The sequence below is a fragment of the Eurypyga helias genome, unplaced genomic scaffold (assembly GCF_000690775.1).
Source record: "Eurypyga helias isolate BGI_N326 unplaced genomic scaffold, ASM69077v1 scaffold10628, whole genome shotgun sequence".
In the NCBI taxonomy this organism is placed as follows: Eukaryota; Metazoa; Chordata; class Aves; order Eurypygiformes; family Eurypygidae; genus Eurypyga; species Eurypyga helias.
The window spans coordinates 1-27,429 of record NW_010265432.1 but is presented as its reverse complement, the minus strand read 5'-3'; the positions used below and the strand labels follow the sequence as shown (position 1 = coordinate 27,429).

The following is a 27,429-nucleotide window of genomic DNA, read 5'->3' as shown; positions in this document are numbered from 1 at the left end:
ACTTCCCCTACAATTTCTCCTCCCAGCAGCAAGGGCCCAAAGAAACAAAGAGCAGGGGGACACAAATAGTCAGCTGGAAGAAAAAGCACGGCATGGGGCTGGATGGCAGATGCACTGAAGGCAGGGGTGGTGACTGGCAACAGGCAAGGTCCTGCACCTGGGTGAGGGCAATGCTCAGTATCAGTACAAACTGGGTGATGAACTGATTGGGAGCAGCCCTGCAGAGGACTGGGGCATACGGATGGATGAAATCAAACATGAGCCAGTAATATGAGTTTGCAGTCCAGAAAGCCAACCGTATCCTGGGCTGCATAAACAGGCCAGGAAGCTGAGGGAGACGATTGTCCCTCTGTGCACTCTCGTGAGACCCCACCTGGAGTACTGCACCCAGCTCTCAGGCCCACAGTACAAGAAAGATGTGTCAGAGCAGGTCCAGAGGAGGGCACGAAAAAATCACGAGAGCTGGAAGATCTCTCCTAGGTTGTTCAGCCTGGAGAAGAGAAGGCTCTGGGGAGACCTTACTGCAGCCTTCCAGTACCTGAAGCAGGCTTGTAGGACAGATAGACATTTTACTGGGGCCTGCAGTTGACAGGGCAAGGGGCAGCGGTTTTAAACACAAAAAGGGTAGGTTCAGATTGGACATAAAGAAGAAATGCTTTATGGTGAGGGTGGGGAGGCACTGGAACAGGTTGCCCAGAGAAGCTGTGGATGCCCCATCCCTGGAAGTGTCCAAGGCCAGGCTGGATGAGGCTTTGAGCAACCTGGTCTAGTGGAAGATGACCCTGGCAATGGCAGCTGGGGGGTGGATGAGATGATCTTTGATGGTCCCTTCCAACCCAAACCATTCTGTGATTCTACGTTTATTTTATCTTCCCAATTTGGGCTAGGTCAGGAAGAAGCTGACAACATTGCTATCACTATTAGGCTCAAGAAGCAGAGCTGTGCTGGGTAACAGCAGTACTAAACGCACTGCAGGTTCTGAGGATGAAATGGACATTGAATCAATCACATCAATCATCATTTGTTTGCACATAATGAAACTTCTATTTTGGTTCACTCTTGCTGTAAAAACAGAAAGTGATGTTTTTCAGCTCCAGATTTTTTCCATCACATCAACCAAAAGACTGACTTTGCAACACGACAGCTGAAGATTACAATAACTCAGACAAACAGTTTTTGAAAGGAGAGGTATTTCACTCAATGGTTTCTCAATGACAGGTCTTGCTGGTTAAAATTCTGATGATATCCTACCAGTTCCTGGAAAATTCTCCCTGATCTGTGGTCCATATTACGGTGTATTACTTTTCAAAATCATAGTTCAGCGAAAGAAGCATGGAATGATAACCAGCATACAAGTAAGTAAGCAAAACAGTAATACCAACAGGTGTTAAATTTGCAACAGCATTTATCTGTTTACTATGGGTGGAAATGAGCTTTTATGAGTTACTGAAAGGACTTGTTTAGTCTCCTAGCTAAAATCCTGGTAAGTATATCAAACAATTTCATAACAGCACTAGTCAAAACCTTCAAAGTCAGCAAGCTTACTCACCACTGCCATATGAAAATGCACGGACAGAGCGACCATCATAGCCAGAAGAATGTCCACTGTTGAAAAGAAAATGCATGTAAAGATCCAGTTTTACCATCAAAGCTACCTCCATCAGTAAATATATACCTTCAGTATTATTCCCCTGAATTCTTACCACCATAGAGACTAAAACAAAGTGTTTGTTATAAATGGACTTAAGTCTTCCATTTTGAGCGTTACTAATTAAAGAAGCTCTCTATCAACACAAATATGGGTAATTCATGTTTTACTACAGGAGGCGAAAAAAGCATTCTCTCTTCTTAAAATTTAAAACAAAAATATCCATACCATCAAAGTTGGTCTTTCGTATTTTTCAATTAACGTTTTATTTCAAACGTTTTTTGTGTCATGTTTTTGCACAGATACTGAACTTAATCTTCAACTGCTTGAAAGTGCTTCATTCACCAATGAAGCCATTCTCATCCTTTCTGTAAAATGTAGGTATGGGAGCATATCTAAGAACAGGTGGACTTCAAATGTGTAGTTCTATAAATAAACTATTCAACTAGCTACACAGTTTCTAGGCTGATGTATTTCAGTGGTAGCCAACTCAAGTGGGTAAAAATCAGAAAGGTTAAAAAGGATGGTATGTGCACAGGATATAATTCATACTTATAAAATTCTTTCATGACTTTTAGCACTTCCTACATGACTTGAATGAATTCTCTTTGCAGTATATAACCTAAGTGTTACTCCTGTTCTTGAAGGCACTTTACAATTAAGAAATAAGTTTTGGGTTAGCTTAATTTAAAAACAAAACAAAATATTAATGAAGCACCAATGCAACACCTTGAAAGGGTGAGATTCAGTTCCTAGGTTCCACAAAAAGCTTGATTTTTTCATATCATGTTTCAGAAACTATATAAATATTCACTGCAAGTAAACGCAATGACTGCTGCTTAACAGTCAGAAGCAGCAATCCCTCAAAGCAACTGTCAGTATAGAATAATAAATTTGCCTTCATGCACAGCAAATGCATCCAGTTAGGGGTTTTTTTTCTGAAATAAATCACATGAGGATTTTCTCAGATTTACCATCATCATCCTGTAGCGTGTATGTTAATAGAATTTTCAATTTCAAAGGAACAGATGTGTGCACCTTCCTTCAGTGAAATCCAAAGGACTGGGAAGAGGCTTGCACCATCTTCTTAAGTGAGCTTTGTATATGACCTAGTTTTGGCCTCTGGCAAAATATAAATACGTTTCAAGGACTGTGTTGGCCAACTTTTTTTTCTTCCTCTTACATATATATATAAAATATATGTATGGATACACATATACATGTATATGTATATAAAAAGGGTATTGAAAAAATATTATTAGGCCTATTAAAGGTGAACACACACAGAGCAGAAATACACATGTGGATTCTGTGGAACTCTGGCATTTCCTATAGCTTAAGAGGGCTTGAATCTGTGGCCAAATTGTTTATTTGTATTTATAGAAAATGATACAGTAGCTGACAAGTATAGGGTACACTTCAATAAGCCTGCAGACTCCTAAGGAATACTTTAACAATCATCACCTTGACTTTGTTCAAGTCTTGGCATTGAGTGGTCAAGCAACCTACTCAAAAGGATATAAAGTGTCAGGTGAGCCTGGTAACGTTTCTGTAATATTCTGAAAGTGTCTCCCCACCACAGAACACCGGGTAGTGTAAGAGTCCTTACTGATTTATTTGTTACAGAACACTGATACAAGCTTTATAAGTTTTCAAATAGATAATCACCTGTCTATTGTGGGTATGAGGGAAGGTGGAGGGCCGCCAGGTGGTGGTGGAAAGCCTGTAGTAAGACATTAGGTGAGGAGGAGGGAAAAGAAAAAACCCAAAACATGAACACATAAAAGAACTAGGCTAAGCATACAATGGCAAACAAATTCCGGAGAGTACAACGCAAAAAATGGTTTCTCACTGTGTAAATGGGTTTTATTATGTAAGATTATGAATTACTTTCCAGCTTAACAAAGGCAGCGTAGTAAAATATTATCAGTGCTTCAAATCAGGTACCTATCATTTTTAAAAATGCAATCATGTAGAAGCATAGGAAAATTCCTGAGTATCTAGCAACACATAATAAACAACAATCACAACTATTTTCTGCATAGCTGAAAAAAAAGCATGAAAGCCAAGAAGGAAGCACACTTCTAAGGAAGTGGCTGACTAAATCCACTACTCAACAGCATTTTCATACATTTTCTATTCTGCCTTGCATCAAAATAACTGAGCCTACATCTAGTTCTGTATTTATGAACTCTTATCTATACAAACGAAAAGAAACTCAGTAAGTTGCACATCAGTTAAGCTTTCATTTCTAAACCAAATGTGGAAAAAAATTCTAAGCAAGTTTACCTGGTGGTGGCACTGTTATTGGTATACCTAAAAAGACAACAAATAATCTATCAGTTATAGTAACAGTTTATGTTTATCATCTGTAAGTCTAAAAAACAGACTGAGTTATCACCATGTACATGATCAAGAAGAATGATAACTTATTTTCTCGGTCCTCAGATCAAGTTAATATCAACTGTTAAGATTTTATGCAAGCCTTGTGACATCTGGCTTGTTATTTAAATTCCTATTCTTCAGGCTCTTATTTAATTAGCGACAAAAACCATGCAAAATGATTCTGGGTCTCAAGATTAGAATTAAATCTATAACCCTAAAATGTTTAGTATTCAGAAGGAAGTTAACATCCCACAGGATATATCTGCTTTAATTTACATTCCATGACTGGATATAAGGAAACTCAATTGGCCTCTAACCTTTAATAGCTTACTATCAGAAACAGTAGGTCCACATGGACAAAATATTCTAGCAACATTAAACATTACAGACTTTTCAGTCTACGCTATGCTCCTCTGCATTTAATCACTCAGTTGCTTCTTGGAGGGGTAAAAAAAAAAATGTTTGCACTATTTTCTTGTCAATACCTGAGAAAGGAGCATCCTTTAATGAGAACACATTCAAAAACTGTTCCAACTTCGCTGGGTTTTTTTTTGTTTGTTTGTTTGGGTTTTTTTAGCTTAGCTGTTACAAATCTAACTAAAAGCTGAAAACTGTTCCCAACTAAATTACCTGTCCTAACAAAATATACTGCCTCAACATATAAACCTATCTTATTTGATTATAAAAGGGATGATTACGAGGTAAAAATAATTTGTACACTTCAGAAGATATTATTTTCTCATACTTCACAAAGAACTAGGTTTACCTCAGCTGAACACACAAAACATCATTACATGTAAATAATAAACTGGGCTAAAACAGTTATCGCCAGCAAACAGACCACCAGGCATAAAGCTCTTTCAGTTATAAGCAGATCTGTTTCCATTAAAAAGTAAGTACTTTCCATCTGACAACTCACCGCAAGACTTTGTGGTGGAGAGAAGAGAAAACTTTGCCAAGTGCTTTCATCAGTTTTGCCCTAACTGCATAAACACCCAGACAGAAAAGCAGCCAGACCCACTTACATTAAGCCCCACCTCATTCAAGTTCCAGACTTCATGCAGAGAATACCCTAGATGTACTGGCCACTGCATGATTAATTTTATGTATATATCAGGAGTTCAGCATCAGAACTAAGAGTCTGTTGTACGGCAGCAACATGTAACTACACCTTCCTATTATAGTGTCTAGAAATGCCAATTGCTCCCAAATTGCCTTGGCAAAAGGACAGAATGAAGGAATTTGGAAGCTCAGGAAGAGCAATCAGTATCGATGTTCACTAATTGCTGGTGATTTCACGGATATGAATTCTTACCAGCATGAATCCTACAGGATTAAACAAACAGTGAAATAAAACTGAGGTTGCTGTCCAATCCTGAAGATATAATCTCTCAGCCAAAATGTAAATCAGGAGACAGTGAACCCCAAAAGCCAAATTTCTAAACTGCATGAGCCACTTTCTCTTCACCAGCACACAAGAACTATTTGTTAAGAACACTGGAAATCACACCATTAGAAGTGTGACAGTGTAACATTTAGCAGACCAAACACTCCCAATGAAAATTTCTGAAAGAAAAGGAAGACTGAGAACTCAAACTGCTGCATAGCTGAACTATTTTCTACTCATATTTTTTGGTTAATTGTCCATCTTAATAAATTCTTCATTAATCTACAACATAGAATATATATATATTAAAAAAAATACCTTTTAACAGCAATATTACAAATGTAAGATAGAAAAATATCAGAAGTTCTCTCAAATAGACTAATATATTAGCTCTACCTTATGCTTAAAAAAACATCAATTGCTGCACTAAAACCTATTGCAAAACATACTGCAAATCAGCAGAACTGTGCAATAGCCCATGGCAATGTGATATAATCCAACCTGGCGTAAAAAACTTCATTTGCCACAGGCTGAACTATGTCAAATTCTCTCTCCTTTATCACAAGAGAGAAAATACGTACCCAGATGGCTGGGGCTGAGCGGATGGACAGTTACTTGCTAAGCCCTGTCCTAAGTCTAGGCACTCAAACTTCCCAAAGCAATGCGACGGAAGTTCAACACTTCAAGGGGTTTTGGTTTTTTTAGTATCACAAATACATGTCACATTTTAACTATATTCTTAAATCAGAACACATAAAACAACTTTTAAAGCCTGCTAACCAGAAGCATCCACCTTCTTCTTCAGGTTTAAACTACTTCAACATAGCAATAAAGCAAGCAAACAAAAAACCAACACATTTTTTGCCATAGCCAGTGCTCTCCTAGGAGTATTTGAGAATTTTCTGCATTTGGCCCTCTGAATCATTCCAGGACTTGTTCCTCAAAAAAGATTTGAATCGCAGGAGCGAATGAGTTCAGAACAAGAGATCTAACTTCAAAGCAAGATCCTTTTTCAAAGGGGCTTTTGGAGGATGTTTTATATTTGGAATACTTAAATTTTCTGGCAAGTAGTCCCAGTTTAATATTGGGTAAGAGTAGTTTTTTTCCTCCTCCTCCACTGAACCTAGGAGGGATGGCAGATTCTATTTTAGGAACAGCTTTGAAGATAAAGAGCTGGCAACAGCACAATTAAAACACAGGCCTGAAGAAACCAAATCCACAGCTCTTAATCGTTATTTTCAAATCTACTCGAAGCACGGAAGGATGTTGAAGGAGACCTTCTGAACAAGTGTATGTCATAAACCTGTCTGTAAGGCAGGAGACTAAAGCCAAACCTGCTCGCTAAATCTGTAACACATGTGAATTTCTTCCACCTTTAAAAACTCAACAGGTGGGGGGTTTCACAGGAACAGACCAGGACACCTATACAACAGCCCTGCACCCAGTGCGTTTGGGGTGTCTGTGGGGGTTCCTCTCATGCTTTTAATAATATACAACTTGGATCACCTTTTCTGTACCACAATCAAAATGAAAATACTTTCTAAAAACTCTCAATGCATTAGCTAAATCATTTTATCAGAAAGGTTTTAATGCAGCTTAAAACCACAGTCAGCGCTAGCGTCATGTTCCTCTCCTTTCTGTTCCCCTTGCACTAAGGAAACACCACAAAACTGCCAGAGCAGTAGCATATTCTCTCTTCAGACACCCTAATTTTTATGTTTATGCACAGAAACTTGGAAAAGGGCACAGAATTTTTACATCTTTACATCTCTTCTGTTTCCTAGGTTGCACCACTTTGTGTATGACAATCACTGATGAAAACCAGAGCTTGCCAGGCGGCAGGAATTAATAGTTTCAAAACTATGAGCAGCAACTGAAAACAACCTCTTCTACCAGTATTTAATCCCTATAAAGCCCCACACAAATTTGTTGCACAGAAATAATACTGTTACCTCCTTGCTTATACATAAAAGTATTAACAGAGAAACTTAAAAGATTCCCTCTGCAACAGAATAGCAAAGAAACTGGTCATCACGATTTCAGAACAAGTCAAGCAACAAAATGTAAGGAACAAAAGGGGAAATCCATGGACAAATAAACAAATATTCTATTGTCTATGTCTCTTCTATAAACCAACCCTTCACCTTCCTACTCAAATACTCCCCAGAGTTTCTCCAGCTATGATCAGTGAGAAACTAAAATTCTTAGTTTCTTGCTAAGTCCTTTTGAACTTAATTCCTTAAAATGCCAACACTCTGGTAACTGCACTATTTGTGAAACGCCCATGACACTCTCCCCCATAAATTGCCATAAATATCAAGTTTCAGTAAATATTCAGTAAATATCAGTACATTTCAAAGCACATTTAACAATGAGAACAGTTCTCAAAGAGCTTCGATTCGACTGAGATTCACAGATACAGGATGCTGGATAAAAACACCAGGTGCTAATAAGACCTCTGACTGGAAGAAAGGATACGGCACAAATGCAGTTCTCAGACTTGGGAATTCATCCATACTGTGAGGGCAAAGGGGAATTAAAGCTTCTGCTGCTGCTTTGACCTTAGTCATCAGAGAATCCAATTTATGACACAAATTCATGGTATGCCATATTTTTAGTTCACAAAGTTTACAGAATGAGTTGTTTCTACGCCTCAACAGCATTAACAATAGCTGAATTATGGAAAACAGCTTCTCACTTGACACATTTTCAAGGACACAGGATCCAACATTTACTCTTTACGTAGTTATTTACTACTTGGGATTACACTTACTGAGAAAGTAAAGTTTCTGTTTCTGCCTTGCAGATATATTTAAGAGAAGAGTAGAACACAAAGTTCTGAAATTCAGCACGTATAGCCAAGCATGCACGGAATGTGCCATCTTTAATTCGTTATCATCAAGTATTAGATGATAATGCATCTCCTTTTTCACATCCTATGTAGTGGAGGATATTTACCTGGTGGGGGAATCAGAGGTGGAGCAGTACTGACAGTTGGAGGGGGTGGGAGAAAAGGAGGTGGTGGAAGGTGGGTAGGTGGAGCTCCTGGAGGGAAAAATGGAGGTGGCTTGGTAAAATTGTCTACTTCAGGATTAGATCGTTCTGAAAGAACCTGTAAAATATCAAACTATAGTTACAATTGCTATGTCAAAAGGGTAGAAGATAGGTTTCCTCTCTTTCCACTTACTACAACAGGGAAGTATTACTAATGCACCTGAAGAGCCATATTCAGACGGTTTAAGTGCTTCCTGCATCCCTACACTCAGTGTCCCACACATGCCAAGCACCTCTGAGGGTCTAAGAGCAGCCAATAGGGAACAACAAATGTAAGATTTGAGAGGGAACATAAACCTTCTGAATACGGCCCAAAACACCATCTTAAATTTATATATAAAGGGATGTATTTTAAAAATCAACATGAAAAGCATGAAAAAACCCAAGCCTTTAATTTACTTAAACACTGTGAGATCAGCTGAAAAACACAGGGCCGCTCTTTCAATACAGGCACTGAAATCCATTATTCTTTTCTTTGTTCAACCTTAACCTAAATTGGCATAGAAATGCAGCTAGGGCACCAAGTAACCTTGATTTTTCTCCACATGTAAGTCAGGAAGAAAAAGTGTATTCCATTTTAACGCATTTAGTTGTTCTCTTAAGATAATCCAAGCCCCTAAAGACTAAAATCATAAAGACTAGTCTTACAATTTATGGTAAAATACCACCATATAACTTTTTTAAAAGTACTATGAAGTATTTTTCCTTCACAACTTATTTTTAAAAGACTGCATTTTTCAAACTGCGTATGAAGAGACTTTCACCTTCAGCATTAGTGGCAGGAATTGGGGAGAAATAGACAGTTTAAATATTTAGCTCTGTCACGTAGTAAACAAAACACTATCCCATGCAGATCTAGGACAGCCAATGCTGTCTCCTGGATTGTAAGTCTGCGATATTACTCATTCCCTTTCGGTAAGTAGTATACCAAAACATTTATCTTTTGATATATATAAAATATCTTAATATATTTCAATAAATTGCCACAACTTTCTTCCCGAACTTAAAGCTACTTCTGTATTTCTCATTCATACACACTGAAATGTTGTGATCAGAAGTTAGGGGGAAAACACAAATGTCTTTTAGTGAAAGATAGTGTGCAAAGCTGCAGTATGAAACCTGTATGTTGCTGTTTTCGTTAGCACGCCGTCGTCCTTCCACCCTGCTGATAGTGATGGTCTGTCCGATCACATCTATTGCGCCAGGTAATCGCCTGCAACACAGGGCAAACCAGAATCAACAAGCAGAATTAGAAAAGGAAATTTAAAAAAAAAAATAAGGAAAGGGAGAGAAAAGAAAGTCTCATGGACTTCTCATTCCAAATGCCAAAAGCTCCTTCTCCTGTATAAAACATCAAAGACCATTTCTCAAGGACATTAAATGTGGTAAAATTGCTGAACTATGCAAGTGTGTAGAACTAAACAATGCAGCAATGAAGACTCTGGTAGGATGAAGGCTGACTCTCCACATTCTCCTCCTATCCCCTAGAAGACAATAAATCTACACTTCTGTTACCAATAAAAGAAAAAAGAATAAAGGAACAATACAGCAAGATCACAAAAACACCTCAGCAAGAAAATAACATATTAAACAGAACTTCTGCAAAAATCTAAAGTAAAATAGTTATTAATTAATCATTAGAAACTATTTCTAAACTGCAAGAAACCATACTGGGGGATTCTATGGAATATCAAATGAACGTAAGTTAGGAGGCAGACATAAACATCAGCCAATCCGACCCTGCACATGCTATCGATATTGCAGCACACACTGAATAAAATCAGCTACCATCCCTCTTACCTTGGGATGTGCAACTAGTAGACACCGACTCTTAAATTCAACCTTACATGGTTAGACCAGCCATTCACAATTCTGTTCCTCAGCTTTCCAAACACAAAACCTCTCTCTCTCAAACACCTCTAAAACACTTCCACATCTAAGCACTATGTTCACCTTCTCTAAAGAAACGGGCAACAGAGCAGCACGAGACCCCCCTCACTCTCCCTTACAACCCAATCCAGCAACAACAGAATGTAACGTAAATTAAGAACATCCACCTTAAAAATAGTTTGTAATGTATTTTTAGAGAACGATGACAAAACTGACATGCATATACACATTCTTTCACTCCCAGTTTCTGCCAATCAAAACTTTAAGGACTTCCCATGCGACTGCATTTAACAGCCCCTGATTAACTCGCATTGGCACAATCTCTTTTGAACACACTACTGCTTTTCATCTCCAGTCATGACATCTGTTTCAGCTGTTCTTTTGCCTGACAACTGTATTTTGGTGACAATTGTATTTGGTGACCAACAGTCCTTATGTTAGGACAAAAAAAAAAAAAAAGTATTCCTGTACCCTGGCAGTGTACTATTCGTGGTACCTCTGTTACAGCTATTCCCAGATGTCTCTTTCCCAAGCTGAGCTAGTCCACATCTCTCCTCATATGGAAGTCACTCCAAAACTCTCATTTTTTCCTTCATCTTTCCTACCTCTACTGTATCTTTGCTTGTCTGACAAAGAGAACCACAGATAATATTCATGCATCATGGCTTTATGTACTACCATACCGTCTGTTATTATGGCTACACAGCTGTCAACTGCAACTTTTTCATTTCTTAACTTTTCAAAGCAGATTGAAAATGGCTACACTGAGGGTAAAGACACAATCGTATCCCACTGGATACAAACACTAGAATTTAAAGCATAACCAGCCTCTCAAAATCTTCAATAAGTCAACCACATGGGAATATGCTGACAGTAAAGGTCAGGTGCCAGACAAGAAAATAGAATCATAGAATCACAGAATGGTTTGGGTTGGAAGGGACCTTAAAGACCATCTAGTTCCAACCCCCCTGCCATGGGCAGGGACACTTTGCACTAGACCAGGTTGCTCCAAGCCTCATCCAGCCTGGCCTTGGACACTTCCAGGGATGGGGCATCCACAAAAATAGTATGAGAAGGATCTGAATGTCATCTACTAAAACCCGGTATCTGGGATAATGGAGAACCACTATTTTGAAGAGAGGAAGAATCTAAAGTACAGTGAACTTTCCTGTTTGCAGCCCCCAAAAAAATCAAAGCCCAGAAACCTAGCTTTATAGAGAATTTGTTACTCTTATGCAGGTAGAACCTACTTGCTTTGCAGCCTACAGTTCATTTCTAAACAAGGTTAAAAAGCAGGATTCACTTCAGTTAACTCCATTAGAAAATAAGGTACAAAATTACATTGCTAAAGAATTAAAGAAACAATGGAACGTACACCCATAAGGGCAACCACAGTAGAGAACACTGACACCATTTACCGAGAGCACGAATTTCAGGAAAAAAATCCATACAAAGAAAAAAAAAATACTTCTAGTTTTATAAGACGCATTTTCTTTTCTTTGTGTCTAGGGGACTACTACCCACAATAATATAAATCGCAGGGTGAACAGCTGGAAATTGGGATTACAGGCTCCGAGTTCTGCCAGACTGATAGTTCTGACCCCAATTGCTCAAATACCTAGATTCCAACGCAGCTGAAAACCACACAGCAGACACTGGAGCATGAAGGATCAATTAGATCTCCAAGAGATTATCTAAAGTTCCTTGGCAGACTGCATACTGAGGATGATCCAAATGCCTATCCTCTGAGCTTTTCAGTATCTGTGTTTAGAGCTTCCTCCTGGATTTCACAGCAAGCTCATTAAGCAGAAGAGTTTGGAGGAAAAAAAAACAAAATCCAATGGTACAAGGGTCTGTAAACACACCTGCAAACTAAACCAGTATACACTATACAGCAGCCTCTCCGAGGGTAACACAGGTTTAAGAATGCCTCTGATCTTCTACCATCCCACCCTAAAAGTCAGATTGTTTCAGTCTAAATCCTGAAATAATCAACACCCGCTTTCCTAATCCTCCCCAGCAGTCTTGCATGGTATTCCAGCACTGCTGCACTCTGGATTAACACTATTTTGCTTTCAGTAACTACATTTGAAATGTAGGTATTATAAAACAATTGCTAAATCAACTGTTTCAGAGCCAAAGAAAAAAAAAAAGGACAAGTGAATTTCTGTAAAACAACAAAATTTTGTCTCAGCCTTCATTCTGGCAGCTTATTTGGTTTCAGAGTTCTAAGGCACTGGTTCTCCTCCACTGCTGGTATCAAGTCTTAATTATCTAAAACCGCACCCTAGAAAACTCACTTTACCTAGACCTTGCGTATCATAGATAAGACTCCTCTACAGCAAGCAGTCCCTCCTCAGGTGACCCCTGCCTTGACTCACTCCAGTTTTACAGGGCTTCCACTCAGGAGCGATGTAATTCAAATTAAGACTCTTCCTCTCTTGCTCTTTTTGCATACTGCCAGCAAAACTCATGGAATCAGCACTGAAAATACAGGCCATGGACACCAATGCAAGAGTACAGGGCAGTAAAGTAGTATGTGCATCAACCATGCCACAGTAATACTGATTTTGGCTTGGGAAGCAGCCCAAATACAACCCTGCAGTATCAAGGGAAGCAAATCTAGACCACCAGCTGGTTCCTAGACATTGACTTTACTGAAACAAAGAGGACTTTCACTTAATTTTTCTAGTCTAAAGAGTATATCTATGCTCACTCATTCTTGCTGCACTGGTGCTCTGCAATTGTTTTTTAACCATGTTTTATAGTGGTGTGTCCATTGTTCTTCCCAACAGCTGCCAAGAGATTTAATTTTTGTAATGATGGATGAGTTCAGGAATTTGCCAGCATACCCTGAACTTGACAAATTCTCTATTGCCAAGACTATAATAATTACTTCATTAAGCACTCCATGAAAAGAGCTTGGAATTGAAGAAGAGAAAGCATACGTTCAGTTGCAAATGGAGCAGCAGATAACACCACTGTTAAAAACGAAATCTTCACAAGGGCAAGAGATGCACCTGAAATGTTCAGAATTTAACAGTGTAGCAGTTTTGTGAAAGAGGCAAACCTGAAGCCTCGGATCCCAATTAAGTCACAGCAAGTTGGCACATGGGGAAATTTCAAAGACTCCTCGGTTATTATCTAGCTTAGTGATAAGACATTAAGCAGGCGTTACTAGGTTTCTGTCTCAGTATGAAGAAAAGAAAGGATTTGGTTCGTCCCTTACACAACCAGGGCACCTGGGATACAGATGCATTCCCAATGGATACACCCAGACATAAAAAGGCAATCCACACGTGTGGGATGCACATGAACCCACAGCAGGGTTCATACAAAGTGTAGCTTGAAAGGAACATTCCAGCAACACAGAAAGTGATTTCACTCCAATTAGAGGACGGTTATTTATGAGCTATTTGCACGATGAACACCACTCTCAATGGAGATTTAATTCAGAAAGATATCTCAATCTCATTTAGCAAGCTGAGCTTACTTAGGTTCTACAGAGCAAAGAGAAAGGGGGAGAGAAGGAGGGGAAAAAAAAAAAAAGACAAGACCAATTATTTCCCAATTCATAGCTTCAGAAATCACTTATCCCCACCACAAGTAACAAATAATGAACTGCTTCTTGGAACACACCACCACCTCCACTGCTCCCCACCCCTCCCCCACTTTTCAGTATTCAGAAACAGTCTAACTACTGGATGCCACATTTACTCACTAGACTTATAGTCTAGTCTAAGAATTACAGAATTCTAGTATACTTTAAAAACTGTATTTAGTATGTTATTGTGTTCCTTCTTGTCTTTATGTGTTTTATGCTTTGTTTTCCTCCTCTCGAGGACAGCCTGAACTCTGCTAAGCTCACTTACCACTGACTGATATAATTAAGAAGCAAACAAATTTAATACAGAAATCATTGATACACAAAAATAGACATTTTCTCACAATAATGTCTGAGTCCTCATCATTTAGTCTTGCACGGCAAGTTTATGAAACAAGAAACCTGTATTTTTTCACAGTCAGAACACATCACAAATCCATTTTCTATAAAAAATCTGTTTACAGAAAGGCCCAAGCACAGAGAAAGCTGATAAATAGCCCATCACATTAACAGGATAATTTCTCTGAAAGCAAAATTTATTTAAATGCAATATACTCTTTTGTAATAACCCAGAAAGCATAAATGTTGGTTAAAAAAATAAGAGCTTCTGGCAGAAGCAAATTGTGTGATGGAGAGCTATTCTAGACATTACTGGAATGAGAAGATAACAGCTTTTACATCAAGACTATAAATGAAATTTCTGCCTATTTCTCTGCTACTAAAGAAACACTCATAGTCCTTGAAAAATGACATAGGGAAAAGCACTGGTCTAAAATACAGTTAAGATATCTCTGTGACCTGGCTGGTTAGAACAGGTTTGAAATATATCAAATTCTCTTCATCTTCTAGAAAGCTCTATACTCAAAAGAGATTCCTTCAGGATTTTACCTTAATTGTGGCTATGCACACAATGAATCTTTATTTAATTATCTCTAGAGAACAAATATTCTATTTCATATCACGTTGTTTGTATATGATGTGTATTTGCTAAACCATTTCCATTATGTTCTCACTCCTCCTGCAGGGTTACACACTTGATGCTACTCAACAGCCCTAAATACCACAGCCTCATGCCCCACTCTTTACAATCCCCACACCAATGCTGCTATACCCAGTTGCATCAGTTTTCACTCCCTTTCACCAAATACATCAACTACTGATGGAAGCTGAGAGAAAGTTTTACTGCTACATGAGAAATACTTCCAACAACTTCACAACAAAGCTATTTCAAATGCCTCATGGCATTAAGGCAATCATTTTAAATTATCAAAGAGCAGGATTGCCAAAAAAATTCTGCCTGACTAAAATTACCTCTTTAATTAAAGTCCAATCCCAAAAAACACTGCCTCGTTATAAAGAAGTCAGTGATGCAGGCTTTAAATATGGAAAATAGTAGCTGCGTTCTGGAGAAGTCACTCAAATAGAAGCATCCATAGGTAAGACGTATTCATTCACTGAGCTACTCTCAGACTTCAGAGCATACAATTTTCTTTCCAAATCTCTTCTGTCCACTTTGTAGAAATGTATTTTTCTTTAGGGGATTATTTATTTTAAGCAAATGTACTCATTGGAGCAGATATTAAATATGTGAAGAAGTCAGTTTTGTCATTGTAACAACTCACAGTAGTCACACTAAATGTATATAAAAGAAGCTACTCTTACCATGGGAATGCACAAGTGATACAACTAAAATGTACCATTTTGTATCCTCTTTGTGTACACAACAGACCAAATTCACTTATTGTCTTCTCATTCATAAAGATATATAGGTTTCTCAACCTTTGCTGAGGCAAACTTAGCTCCTGGAGAGCACAGATACACCTTAACTTTCTCAGCACAGCCCTGAAGAACAACCAATAAGCTAACCTTCAACCTTTAAAAATTAGAAAAATGGTCACTTAGAATTGAGATAGCAAACTTCAGGCAAGTAAAAAAAAGGTACCACATATAAACATGCTATGAAGACATCTATGGTAAGATAGACTTATCCCACCTACAGCACACAACAAAGGTTTAACTTACGAAGCCTACAGGGCGCGTAAGTATGACCTGACTGTACAAAGTTTTCTCGCAACAAATGCAAATTTCACAGAATTTATGCAACGCATTTTTTCTACAACTATAAGCTTAACTACATTTTAATATCCTGGTCATTAACTACCTTCTAAATTATTTTAGAGATTCTCTGTCCACCAATGAGATGTATAAGGTATTGAAATCCTGTAACAAAATGTGTTTACAGATTTTGAATCCTTACCCTGCGAACAGTACGTTCAGTTTTGAGAACTCTGTTATCACGCACAGAAGCAATTCAGAAAAGAAAGTAAAATAAAACGATTGTAGGGTTGGTGAAAAGTTTTGGATACTTTCACTACTTCTTAGACAAAGAAAAATGGAAAAAAGGAGAACTAAAAGCAGAACAGTATAACCTGACAGATTAGAGAAGAATTTAGGCTACCAGGAGGACTACTCTAGGAGTGAAAGAAAAAAATGTAAGCAAGAGTATCAAGCAACATTTTTTTTCCATCCAAGAGAAATATATTTGGGTGTTGAACTGACTTTTAAAGGATGGAATAATTGAACATGAGTGCCTCCGAATTGGTCACAGTACTTATGGATGCAGCACTAAAGACAAGTCACAGAAGCTAATTTTTAACTGTTGATGATGGAAGAGTACCACCTGCTCTACCCCTCTTACCATCATTTGTAATACAATGGCTTTTAATTCGCACAGAACCAAAACTCCTGAAGAGGATCACTTGATAACTGAAGTAAAGCAGAAGCATGGGTTTATCCCAAAGCAAGTGCCAGGTATCAAACATCAGTAGCTTAGATATAAAGGAGAAAACTTATTAAAGCCTGGGGCTGGGAGAAAGAGGGGAAAAAACCCTAGTAATGTCTCATTTCAAAGAAAGTATAGCAAAATATTCAAATACGGAGAAGCTAAAGCTTCTTTTCTTGCAGGAAGCTGACTGGGTTTCAGGAATCCTTCCAGTTGTTGAGGTCATAGCTGTCCGATTCCATCTTGCAGAACTGAAGAGGTGTGTTAGTTAATACCCATAAAGACACAGGCTAGAAACAGTTTGTTGCCCAATGTAATTCTACACAAAAACCGAGGTGTCATACATCAACATCTGTGGCTTTTTAGCTGCCTTGTTATATGGTCCTGATGTTTTTTCCTCTTTTCCTTCTACTGTCTCTTTCCCCAGTAGCCCAGAAGGTAGCACAGCTTTCATGTGTAATGGTGACTGAAGGCTAAAAGTGATTGGGATCACTCTTCCCCTCATTTCTACATGTTACAGAAATGTTTTTTCTTAAAAAAAAAAAAAAAAAATCACAAACTTCAAGTACATAGATAGAGGCAACAGCATAAAAAGTTTTTGGTCTTGAGTTACAGTTGTCTAACTGACCTGTTTGTTGGAATTCCTGATTTGAATAAGGCAGGAGGAGATGTGAATTCAGCTTTGGCCGAATGCACTGCCAACTCTTTCTCCAAATGTCCAGTTCTGCCCTGCTGTACCTTCAAAATAATGTTTCAGCATTAGTTTAACCCCAGAAGTGTGGTAGCCCCAACACTCAACATAGCACATAACCAATACAAAAAGAAAGGAAGTACAACTTTAAACAGGTTTTTTAAAAAACTATCACCTTTGCAAAGCTAGTAAAATTCCATTTTTTATAAGAATATAAATATACTTAAGTACTGTATTTAGTATATTTAAGAAGCGATACACCAGAGAACAAATCATTACAGATTAGACAGTTTTAATACTTTTTTCCAAGCATTTGATTTGGACATGAACAAACCAAACTGATTTTCTTGTCAAATTTCCTCTATGAACAAAATAGAAGAAGCAACCTTATTAAAAAAAACCAACCTTCACCATCTTAACAACAGAGATCTCTAACGAGTCTGTTACCCAGCAACAAACCATGAGACAAGAAACTGAGCAGATTGTCTGTCTGTCTTACTGACCATGAGATGCAGTAACCACTTAATTTCTGAGTCCTACGAGGAAGTCACCTCATACTCCAGGTTATGCAAACTTTAAAAGGTTTTTCATTAGTTGACAATAAATACTTCAAAACCATACTGCTGTTTCTGAAATATTGCAAAATTCCAGAGACATGTTATTAAAGCTATGCAAGACCTTGGGTGCAAGCACTTCAAGTATTGTTTCACTACAGCAGGACAGTATATGTGAAAGAAAAACCTACGTTTACGCTTAGCATTAAAGACAAAGCTGTACTGATTCAGTTTTTAAAGACAGTCCCACTGTGCCAACCACACACCTACAGCACTCTACACAACTAGTTCGCTCATGGTGTAACATCATACAGGCTGTGATTTCACAGCTTCCTGTGGGCAAGTGAACGACTAAGCTTGTGCAGAGTCTCACATCTAAACACAGGAATCTCTTTCACAAACCTATAAAAACACACATAGACAGTTAAGATTTGTTAAAAACTGAACTAAACTTCAGTATCCAGGAATATGGAAAAATAAATACTAAATAGCTTTTGTTTAAATAATTATCTGAAAAATCTCTATTAATTAATGAGTAACTAGAAAATGTAGGAGTCTTGCCAGTTAACAAATATTAATCCAAACGTACCATGTAAATTACATGAGATTTAGGATTTCAGAATAGTGAGAAAAAAGTTAATGAAATTCTTTAATTATATGTAAACTCCTTGTAAAACACAAGACAAACTCTTACAACACAATTATTATCTAGATTGTTTATCACTGGCCCAGAGAGTCAATATTGAGCTAGAAGTAGGGGAAGCTTTCCTTTGGAATACTTATCCTTCTTCCTTCATGACTACAGTTCAGGGACGTTTTAGAGTTTAGTCAGCTGCAAATCATAACTCCCATTACCCACCATTCCAACACTATTATGATGATAACTGAGGAAGGCAAAAAGCCCTGGGGAGCTTCTGATCTGTTCTTGCTAAGATAAAATCAAAATGACTGGATGCCCTCAAGCAGCATATGAAGAGAAACAAAAAAATTGACACTTCTGTCACAGGACGATACAGAAGAAAGCAACAAACAGTTCCAAGTCAGCGTAATGACAGTTCAAGAACAAAAATGACTGCATATTGAAAATAAGTAGAATAAATAACCTTTCTATTTTAACTTCTACTTTAGTATCAAACAAAAGAGTAAATGAGAAAGCAAGGTGATGAAAAAATGTTCAAGCCTTAAGATAAATCCTGTCATATAGATTTTCTGGTCTCTGAAAATCAGCATTTCCAAACAACAAAAATATTATATATAACTTGATCTATTGCCATCTGATCCCAAAAGGACAACAGAAATATAGGGAAGATTGATTTTCACATCTCAGCTGCCAAGGATAAGTGTTACAAAACACAGTAAGAGCTACAAAGGCCACAGGAAAAATAAACAAGCCATCATCTACAAAAGCTTCCCCAGCACATCCCCATAAACTCTTTAATCTGCACAAACCAATGCACTGCAACTAAAAATAAACCATCACAAAGGAAAATTAGTTTTGCTGGGAAATCTGTTAGTTCACCAGGCCGCTGACTCACATGCTTGCAGAAGGGTGACGGACAAAGCGACACTTTTTAATCAGCATTTTGGAGACAGATGCAGAACATCACTGCTGTAAGAATAGAGTGTGAATACTGGCTGTGTCCATTTCAGCTGTTCCTCTATCAGTCTGTGGTGGCACGGGAAGCAATACCCAACAAAAATGAGATCAACCAACAAAAGTTTACTAAAATTCACCTTAAAAAGATGGTATCTGCCATCGAGAATCTCTGCCCTTGGTCTTAGTTCCATAGCATTTTCTTCAGCCTAAGTTAAATAACACATTGCCCATTAAGATACCATACAAGTCTTAAGTGATGGGCCACAATCTGAATAATGGTGCAGATGCAATCTACTTGTAGCTAGTCTGTCAGACTACTCACACAAATTGCCAGTGAAGCAAACACTCTAGGCTTGGGGTGGGGAGTCAGATGCAAACTCTTATACACACACTGAACTGGGCACAACAAGCTTATGACACACAAGCAGCTTCACAGGGCAAAAAAAGCACGCAGAATACCACAAAAGTTGTACTAATTACCGTAATTTTATTTGTGGTTGAGGTAACTGGTAGAATTTCAAGACCCATTCGTATTCTCTTTTGTTTTTCACAGTAAGCTTTCCAGGTATCTTCATTGAACCCATAGTTGAAATAATCAGAGAGATCAGCCCCTATAAATAGAAAAGCATAGGGTTTTAGGAGATTACAAAGTTAACCTTTTCTTCGATGAACATACACACCTCTTATTAGAGCATGAACACAAAGAGCACAAGCAGCTCCATTTCACCACCCTTCACACTCAACCCTGCTGGAACTGTTTTCCATCTTGCTTTATCTTCTATCCTGTGTCACAGATCAATGGCCGTAGTCTCCACAGAAATACGGATTTCCAAGGAGAGTTCAGGATAATACATGTATTTAAAAGAAAAAAAAAAAAAAAAAAAAAAAAAAAAAGAAGAGCATGTCCTAGAGTCTCTTTTTGCTGACATATGTGTGGGATGAAACACGGCACACCCACACACTCCGTGACAGACCACAAAGTCCAACAAGTAACTTAGCTGCTTTTTCCAAGTTAGGTTTTACAGCATCTTCTAGCTATAGGGTAGGTAACACCTACGTGCCGTAAATGGGAATTATTATTAAAATAACCTACTGAATACCTACATATCAGTTGAGGTAAAACAGAGCATTACCTGGCTTTCTCCAAGGTTTATCTTCAAAAGAATCTAAATCTACTTCCAGAAGTGGCACACCATTAATACTCCCTGGTGCATCTAGATCCACCCCTTTCACTTTTGCACCTGTGAAGAAAAGTTAGAAAGTTGGAACCGTCTCTCTCCCAAAGAGTTTTAACAGTTGTAACACTTAAAATAGAAATAAAACGTCACAATTTTAAATTATCAAGACGTTTGGGGAGTGAAAATTATTTCCTTCATCCAAAACAATCAAACCTTTTTCTGCATTTTTACTAATGTTATTGTGTAAATTTTCTTACCAGAAGATCCATAAGCTCGTCCTCCTGTCTTAATGTTGAGATTCACAGGTGCCGCTCCGTAGCTTAAAGAAATTAACAAAACTGAATTAGAGAGAGAAAACTCTTGGGAGAAAACACAAAACAAGAGTCAGCTAGATCCAGAAACAAACTGGACCAAGGATCAATCGCCATCCTGAATCTCTAGCTTTCCAAGCTGGTAACACTGTAAGAGTAAAGAGATCAGCCTAGGAGGAAGAGAGTGTACCTTTCTATGCTCAGTAGCAACTCCTCCAACTAATAAACAGTTGTGAAGCAAGTCCCAGTCACTCCTCCTGAGGTGAAAGGATAAAGACCTTGACAGAAACAAGAATGGACAGAACCAGAAGAAGACAGAAAGGAAAAATGCAGTTCATTTAGGGATACAGATGACATTCTGGGGATTAGAATAAAAACAAAATCAAGAAAAAGAAAGGTTTTAGATAGATCCTTTTCTTATAATTATTCCACTTAAACTGTACAGAAGGGAAATTACAAGCATTTCTCCACAGTGATTGAAAGGCTGTCTGTTTCAATGTATTTCTATCCTTGTGACCCACATGTAGGATAACCATGTCACATTTCACTTACTAAAACACTTGAGAGCTTTCTTCATAAATATGCACTCAGAAATCCAGACACTGAACTGATTTAACTGCCTTAGGAGTTACAGTATCAGTTCATTTGGAGCTTTCACTACCATTTGCATGCAATGTATCTCACCCTCTCAGGTGGCATCTACCCATAAAGACAATGAGATTAGCATAAAATTAGAAGACATTGTATAGTTTACAGTACCACTTCCATGCAGTTTTAGTTTTCATTCAAGTACTACAACAGTACAAAACTGACACAATACATTTAACCTTCTCATCTGCCTTGCTATATTTGTGCATTACTTTGTCAAACAAATCTTATGGATTGGGTTTTTTTTTTAAACAGCAGTTGACTCCTATATGAAAAAATCATTTAATCCCATAAAATGAACTTATACTGAAGTTAAAACAAACAGCAATGTTGAGTTTGTTTTAGATTACTGCCCCACCATGAACTTTCTGTCCAATTTGCCCAGAAAAAAGCTTTTGCAGAAAACAACCATTTCTACATAAAACTTTCTACTCCTACTAGATTAGGATCATCTGCTCATTGTTTTCTGTATGCATGGAAAGAGCATCAGCAAACCCACTGAGAATATAAATCTAGCTCTGCTTTAGTCTCACAAAATTTGAGGTCACTGCCTACACCGCAAGCATACTGCAAGTTATTGAAAGCAGACAAATAAAGCACTGAAAGAATTGCTATTTTTTATATTACATTGATTTGTACAGTTAATTTAGGATATAAAATACTGAAAGTTTAAAAAAATTGTGTTTCAAAAACGAGCAAGTCACCTTTATTCTAAAGTTAAGAATGCAATAATATATCCAGACCTACTTGTGGACTTGTCATAATCCTATTAAGAAATGAAGCCCTAATAATCTGGTTTTAATAAGCATAAAACATTAGGATTGCCAGGACAAACCACCTCCTTCAGAAAATTTCCATGTACTGAAGAATAATATTTCATAACTTTGGGTAAAACTAACCCAGTTCAAAAGCATTCAGTGAAAAACAAACCCTTCATCAAGAGAAGGAGGAACATAGGCAATAACACAAAACCAAAAAAAACACTTGTATGACACAAATGCCTGAACCATGATCTTGAGAAATTATGTCCAGAGACTGGCAGCTCAATCTTGATTAAAATCTTATTTGAGACCATCAAAATTAATTGAAGCTATAGCAGTCTAATTGGAATTGTATCCACCAAACAGGACCAATGACAAATGTTTCTAATGTTCTCTATGCTTACCACTGTACCATGTGCAACAAAAACGTCACAGTAACAACCCTAAAAATGCTATGTAACATAGCCATTCCATAATGAAAAGCTACTCTGTACAAACTCAATTATTTCTCAAAATCTGAAAACAAAATTTAACTTGTACAACAGCTCTTCCTTGAAGACATTTCACTGATTTTACGTTTTTGTTTTCAAGTCACTCTATCATTATAAACATCGTTAATGTTGAATAAAACCTAAATCGAGACTAACTACGCATGCAATTTGACACTGACAGGTATTGATGAGCCTGAATTAATAATTAAATGTAATCTTGAAAGCTCCCCGAGTTAATGTTTGCAAGTAACTTACCCATACTGTGAAGCTCCTGTTTTAATATCCCCTATGGTGACTTGAACATCATCTTCATCGTCACTATCACTGTCATCCTCAGCCTCTGCCACCTTCTTCTACAAGAGAAAAAGTCATTGCTTAGACAAAAAGCAGGCACTTACCTTTGCAGTGGAAAAATAATCCAGGCAAAACTATCCATTCTAGAAATCCTCGAAAGAAGAATTCTCATTTTCCTGAGTTCAGAACTGAGTGGCATTAACAATAAATTTAGGAAGCTCATCTGCTTAAATGCTATAAGTATCCAAAACACTTGGATCAAAATAGGGAAGTAACTTTAATAGTAAGCTCTGTTTCTGAAACATGAGATTTCCTAAATAGGCATAAAATAGTTTCTACTATCTAATAACCTTCTTCCCTCTATCTAGTTCATACACACTGGTTCTACTCTTACCTTCTCACTCAGGAAAGAACTTAAAGATATGCAAAACCAGCTTCCTGCCATCCACAATTAAATATCCAGGGTAACTCAAATAATGTTTTTCCCGTTGTAGATGAACACTGCACTTCACAGAAATCTGTTCAGTTCCTAACATCAGTAAACTATATAAAATACTTGAGATTTTTCAGCAAACAGGCTGAAAAAAACGATACAAGAGCACACTGAGTGCCATTCTGTCACACAGCATTCAAGCTTGCTGGTAAATAAAATGCCAGTTCATACCAAGAGTTCATCTAGTCCCGTGTTTTGGGTTTGTTTGGTACTTTGTTTTGGTTTTCCCCTCCCAGAGACCACAGGGGAGAGGAAAAAACAGGGCAAACACATCTGATACTCCTCCTCAACCCTCTTTCGGCTGCTGATTACTATCAGCTTAGGGCATTTCCTGAGCCAGTTACAGTTTGTCCATTTAGTACCCCTAATTGGTCTTTCTCTCAAGTACCTGCCCAGACCTCCCTTGGACTCACATAAACTCCCAGCAGCGACACTGCCTTTGGAAAGGAGTTCCATAGCACTGTGAAGATCCAACTGACACAGCATGAAGATCCAACCTTTTATTTGTTTTCATCCTGGCTTCTCCAACTTTCATTTAACAGTCCCAGTTCTCATATGGAAGGGACTGTGAGGAGTCAATCCTTACTTACAGCCTCCATACATGATTTTGTTAGTCTCCATCATATCCTACATATGCCTGTCTTCCAGGCTGAGGAGTCTTTGCCTACTCAGCCATTCCCTATATGGAAGTTACCTCGATTACTCTTGCTGTTCTTCTCTCAATTTTTTTTCAGTTGAAGTAAGGCCTTTATGATGTGAGGGGAACAGAACAGCACAAAGAATTCAGAGTGCAAATGAACCATGGATTTATGGCATAATCGTATCTTCCATTCTGTTCTCTATTCATTTTCTGGTATATTCCAAAGTTTAACTGCTTTTTAGACTCCAGACACTCAACCACCAATGTCATGGGTCCTTTTATGTATCTTTGTGTGTCCCTTCTAACTGATAATGATCAGCTCAGAACAACCATTTTATCTGTAAACCTGTTTTTCTTCCCATGAACATCACTCTTCTTTTTCTACATAGAATTTCAATAACCATTTATTAACCAGCCAGTTCTCCACAGGTAGCCTTATTCTTAATATCTTGAATAACTCTGTAACATCATAAAACCTGTGATCTCACAACTTACCCCTTTTTCAAGTCATTTATAAACACATTAAACAGCACAGGTTATGCACAACAATCCAAAGGATCACCCCTGGGCGTGACCTTCCATCACTGTGAAAACCAAACCTTCACTTCTACCCTCAGTTTTTTGTCTCTTACACGTCAATTATCCAGGTGGGACTCATCCTATAGCTGCTTAGTTTTCTTAAAATCCTTTGGTGAGGAACTTCTTCAAAAACTTTGTGGCATCTAAGTGAACTTTATCAACTAGATTACTCTTAGTCATGTACTTGCTGAATCCTTCAGCAAGAGGCTGAACACACCAAAGCCAAGCTGATTCTGCCCAGGTAGTCTGCAGTTACCCAAGCACAGCTCAGTTCCAGCCCTTACGTATTGTACCATCTACTACCTTGCCTTGGATGTATATTAGACAAAAAATAAGCAGCTGCACAGAAGATAAAATGTTGGAGTGCAGTTCATCCTTGCTATACAACAGTAATACAATTCACATAACAATTAAGAGTCTAATCACGGACGGGGGAAATCTAGATCAGTATAGATATTCTGTAGAGAACAGGTGAAGACAGTTGTTCAGTGCCCCACTGCTGAGGAGTACAAGTTCACCAGCGTCACACACCAGGCAACCCACACAGTAGAGAGCCACTACAAATGCATCTAACAGAAAACCAAAATTTTGCCTGGAGCATGTACCTTTTTAACCAAAACCAATTTCACTTTTTAATAACGATTTCTTAGTTCCCTCCTCACAGAAATATTCACCTTTTCTTATTCAACCAACTTGGACACCGACCATTTTTCTAGGTTGCTGCTGACCCTTCGGGTGCACTTTTTACCATGAAGTTGTCAATATTACAGAGATTTTCTAATGAAAATCCTAACAATGCTACACTTTATACAGGTGAAAAATACAAAGATATGCGAGCACAAGGGACCTGCACCAATGAGGATTTTCAGAAATATTTTAAAATCAGCAAGTCCAAAGACGTATACCATTGCCTCCTTGTACCTAATGTTTCTCAATCTACTGCCTACTTACAGTATTAGCATCAGAACAAAAAGCCTTCGGTGAGCTTAAAATAAAGAGCTTTTCAGTTTAAACAACTGAAATAAGGTTTATAAGTTGTTGTAAGGCTTTTTTTTTTCCTAACTTTAAATAAGTTGTAATATCTTCCATAAATCAAGTATTGCACTTACTGAAAAAAAACCCAACATATACTTTTGAGAGAGGCCAGTCCTTAAAAATTGCACAAATATTATCATAATTATTGCTGTATCACTTAAGAGAATTCTTGCAAGACACAATCTAAAAAATCCCAGTGGAATAAAAATTTCAATTTCATTTCACAGAACAGATTTAAAGTGTTCCCATTCAGAGTAAACTGAGGTCTTTTATCAACACTGCAACTGTATATTTCATTTCCTGGTCCTTTACTTCATCATACTAAGACTGAAGTTGCAAGACTTGCTGAACATTGAAGACTACTACCAAATAATTCTGCTGTGTTCCTTCTCAAAGACATATGTAATTTATCTCAATACATATTTTCAAATAGTTCTGCAAATGCTGATTATTTATCACATTCAAAAAAAGAAAAATTATCAGAGGATTTTATTTTCCTATCAGTGAGGAAAAACAGTATCATTTTGAAAAGGATGTCTTTGAGAAAAGGCAGATGTCTTGAAGCACCATCCTCCCCCAGAAAAAACCCAGAAGTACTGTTCATTTATCTTGTGTAAGTTAGATTTGAAAAGTGGACTGCAGCTGGAAATTGGATTTCCTAATCTAGTAATTTCTACAGTTTCTTCAGATAATGTCAAACACCTTTCAGAAAGAAAGAAAATCAAAGGCATACACTTACACATTAACTTATTTCGTTATAAGCCCTAGCCAAATTATGAATACCCCACAAATCAAAACAAAAAGCAGCATTTCAAAAACACATTTAAAACTACCGTTTTTGCAACGCCATTTTCTGCAGCTTCCTCTTCAATTCCAGGTGGGGGTGGAACACTTAAAATAAAAACAGACAGGAAAAGATGAAACTAGGTATTTAGGCACATATTATTTCACACATATCAGCTAACGATGAAGAAAACCTTGCTACATACATCACTCCAGAGCAGAGCCAAAGCTCCAGCTATCTTCTGCATTAATTAAAAAAAATTATCACTAAGAAAACTTTTAGACAAATGTAACTTCACATCAGTAGGATAATATTTAGCTACCTGGATGTTTGTAGGATAGTTGGAAGTAATAAGGCAGTACACCTGGATCCTCTTATGAAATCAAAGTGAAATCTTTCATAAGGGAAGGGAGAATAACAGCTTGGGTTTTTCTTTCCCTGACTGACACTTTTCAAAGACATAATGGAAAAAACATTTAAACACCCATAGGTAATGTTTCATTGAATCAAAATTCCCACATCTGCATTGTGAAATTTCTTCCACCATATGGAATAGCCACAATTAAATAATGAATTCAATTATATTTTAACTATACACTGAAAACTGTAAAAACTGGTCAATC

At 37.6% G+C, this 27,429-nt stretch overlaps 1 protein-coding gene across 1 annotated transcript in view; it reads right to left on the bottom strand.

The window, feature by feature from the left end:
• FIP1L1 (factor interacting with PAPOLA and CPSF1) overlaps nt 1–26,913 on the bottom strand; it is a gene marked incomplete at its 5' end in the record, with an annotated part of 38,230 nt that extends 11,317 nt beyond the window's left edge. Inside the window, 12 exons of the mRNA XM_010156747.1 lie at nt 1,550–1,605; nt 3,317–3,371; nt 3,938–3,964; nt 8,379–8,532; nt 9,594–9,687; nt 17,379–17,488; nt 20,073–20,203; nt 20,726–20,833; nt 21,028–21,089; nt 22,568–22,570; nt 23,237–23,331; nt 26,856–26,913. Of these exons, the coding sequence (XP_010155049.1) occupies nt 1,550–1,605; nt 3,317–3,371; nt 3,938–3,964; nt 8,379–8,532; nt 9,594–9,687; nt 17,379–17,488; nt 20,073–20,203; nt 20,726–20,833; nt 21,028–21,089; nt 22,568–22,570; nt 23,237–23,331; nt 26,856–26,913 (953 nt within the window). The remainder of the gene's footprint in view (nt 1–1,549; nt 1,606–3,316; nt 3,372–3,937; nt 3,965–8,378; nt 8,533–9,593; nt 9,688–17,378; nt 17,489–20,072; nt 20,204–20,725; nt 20,834–21,027; nt 21,090–22,567; nt 22,571–23,236; nt 23,332–26,855) is intronic.
• Nucleotides 26,914–27,429: the final 516 nt, after the last annotated feature.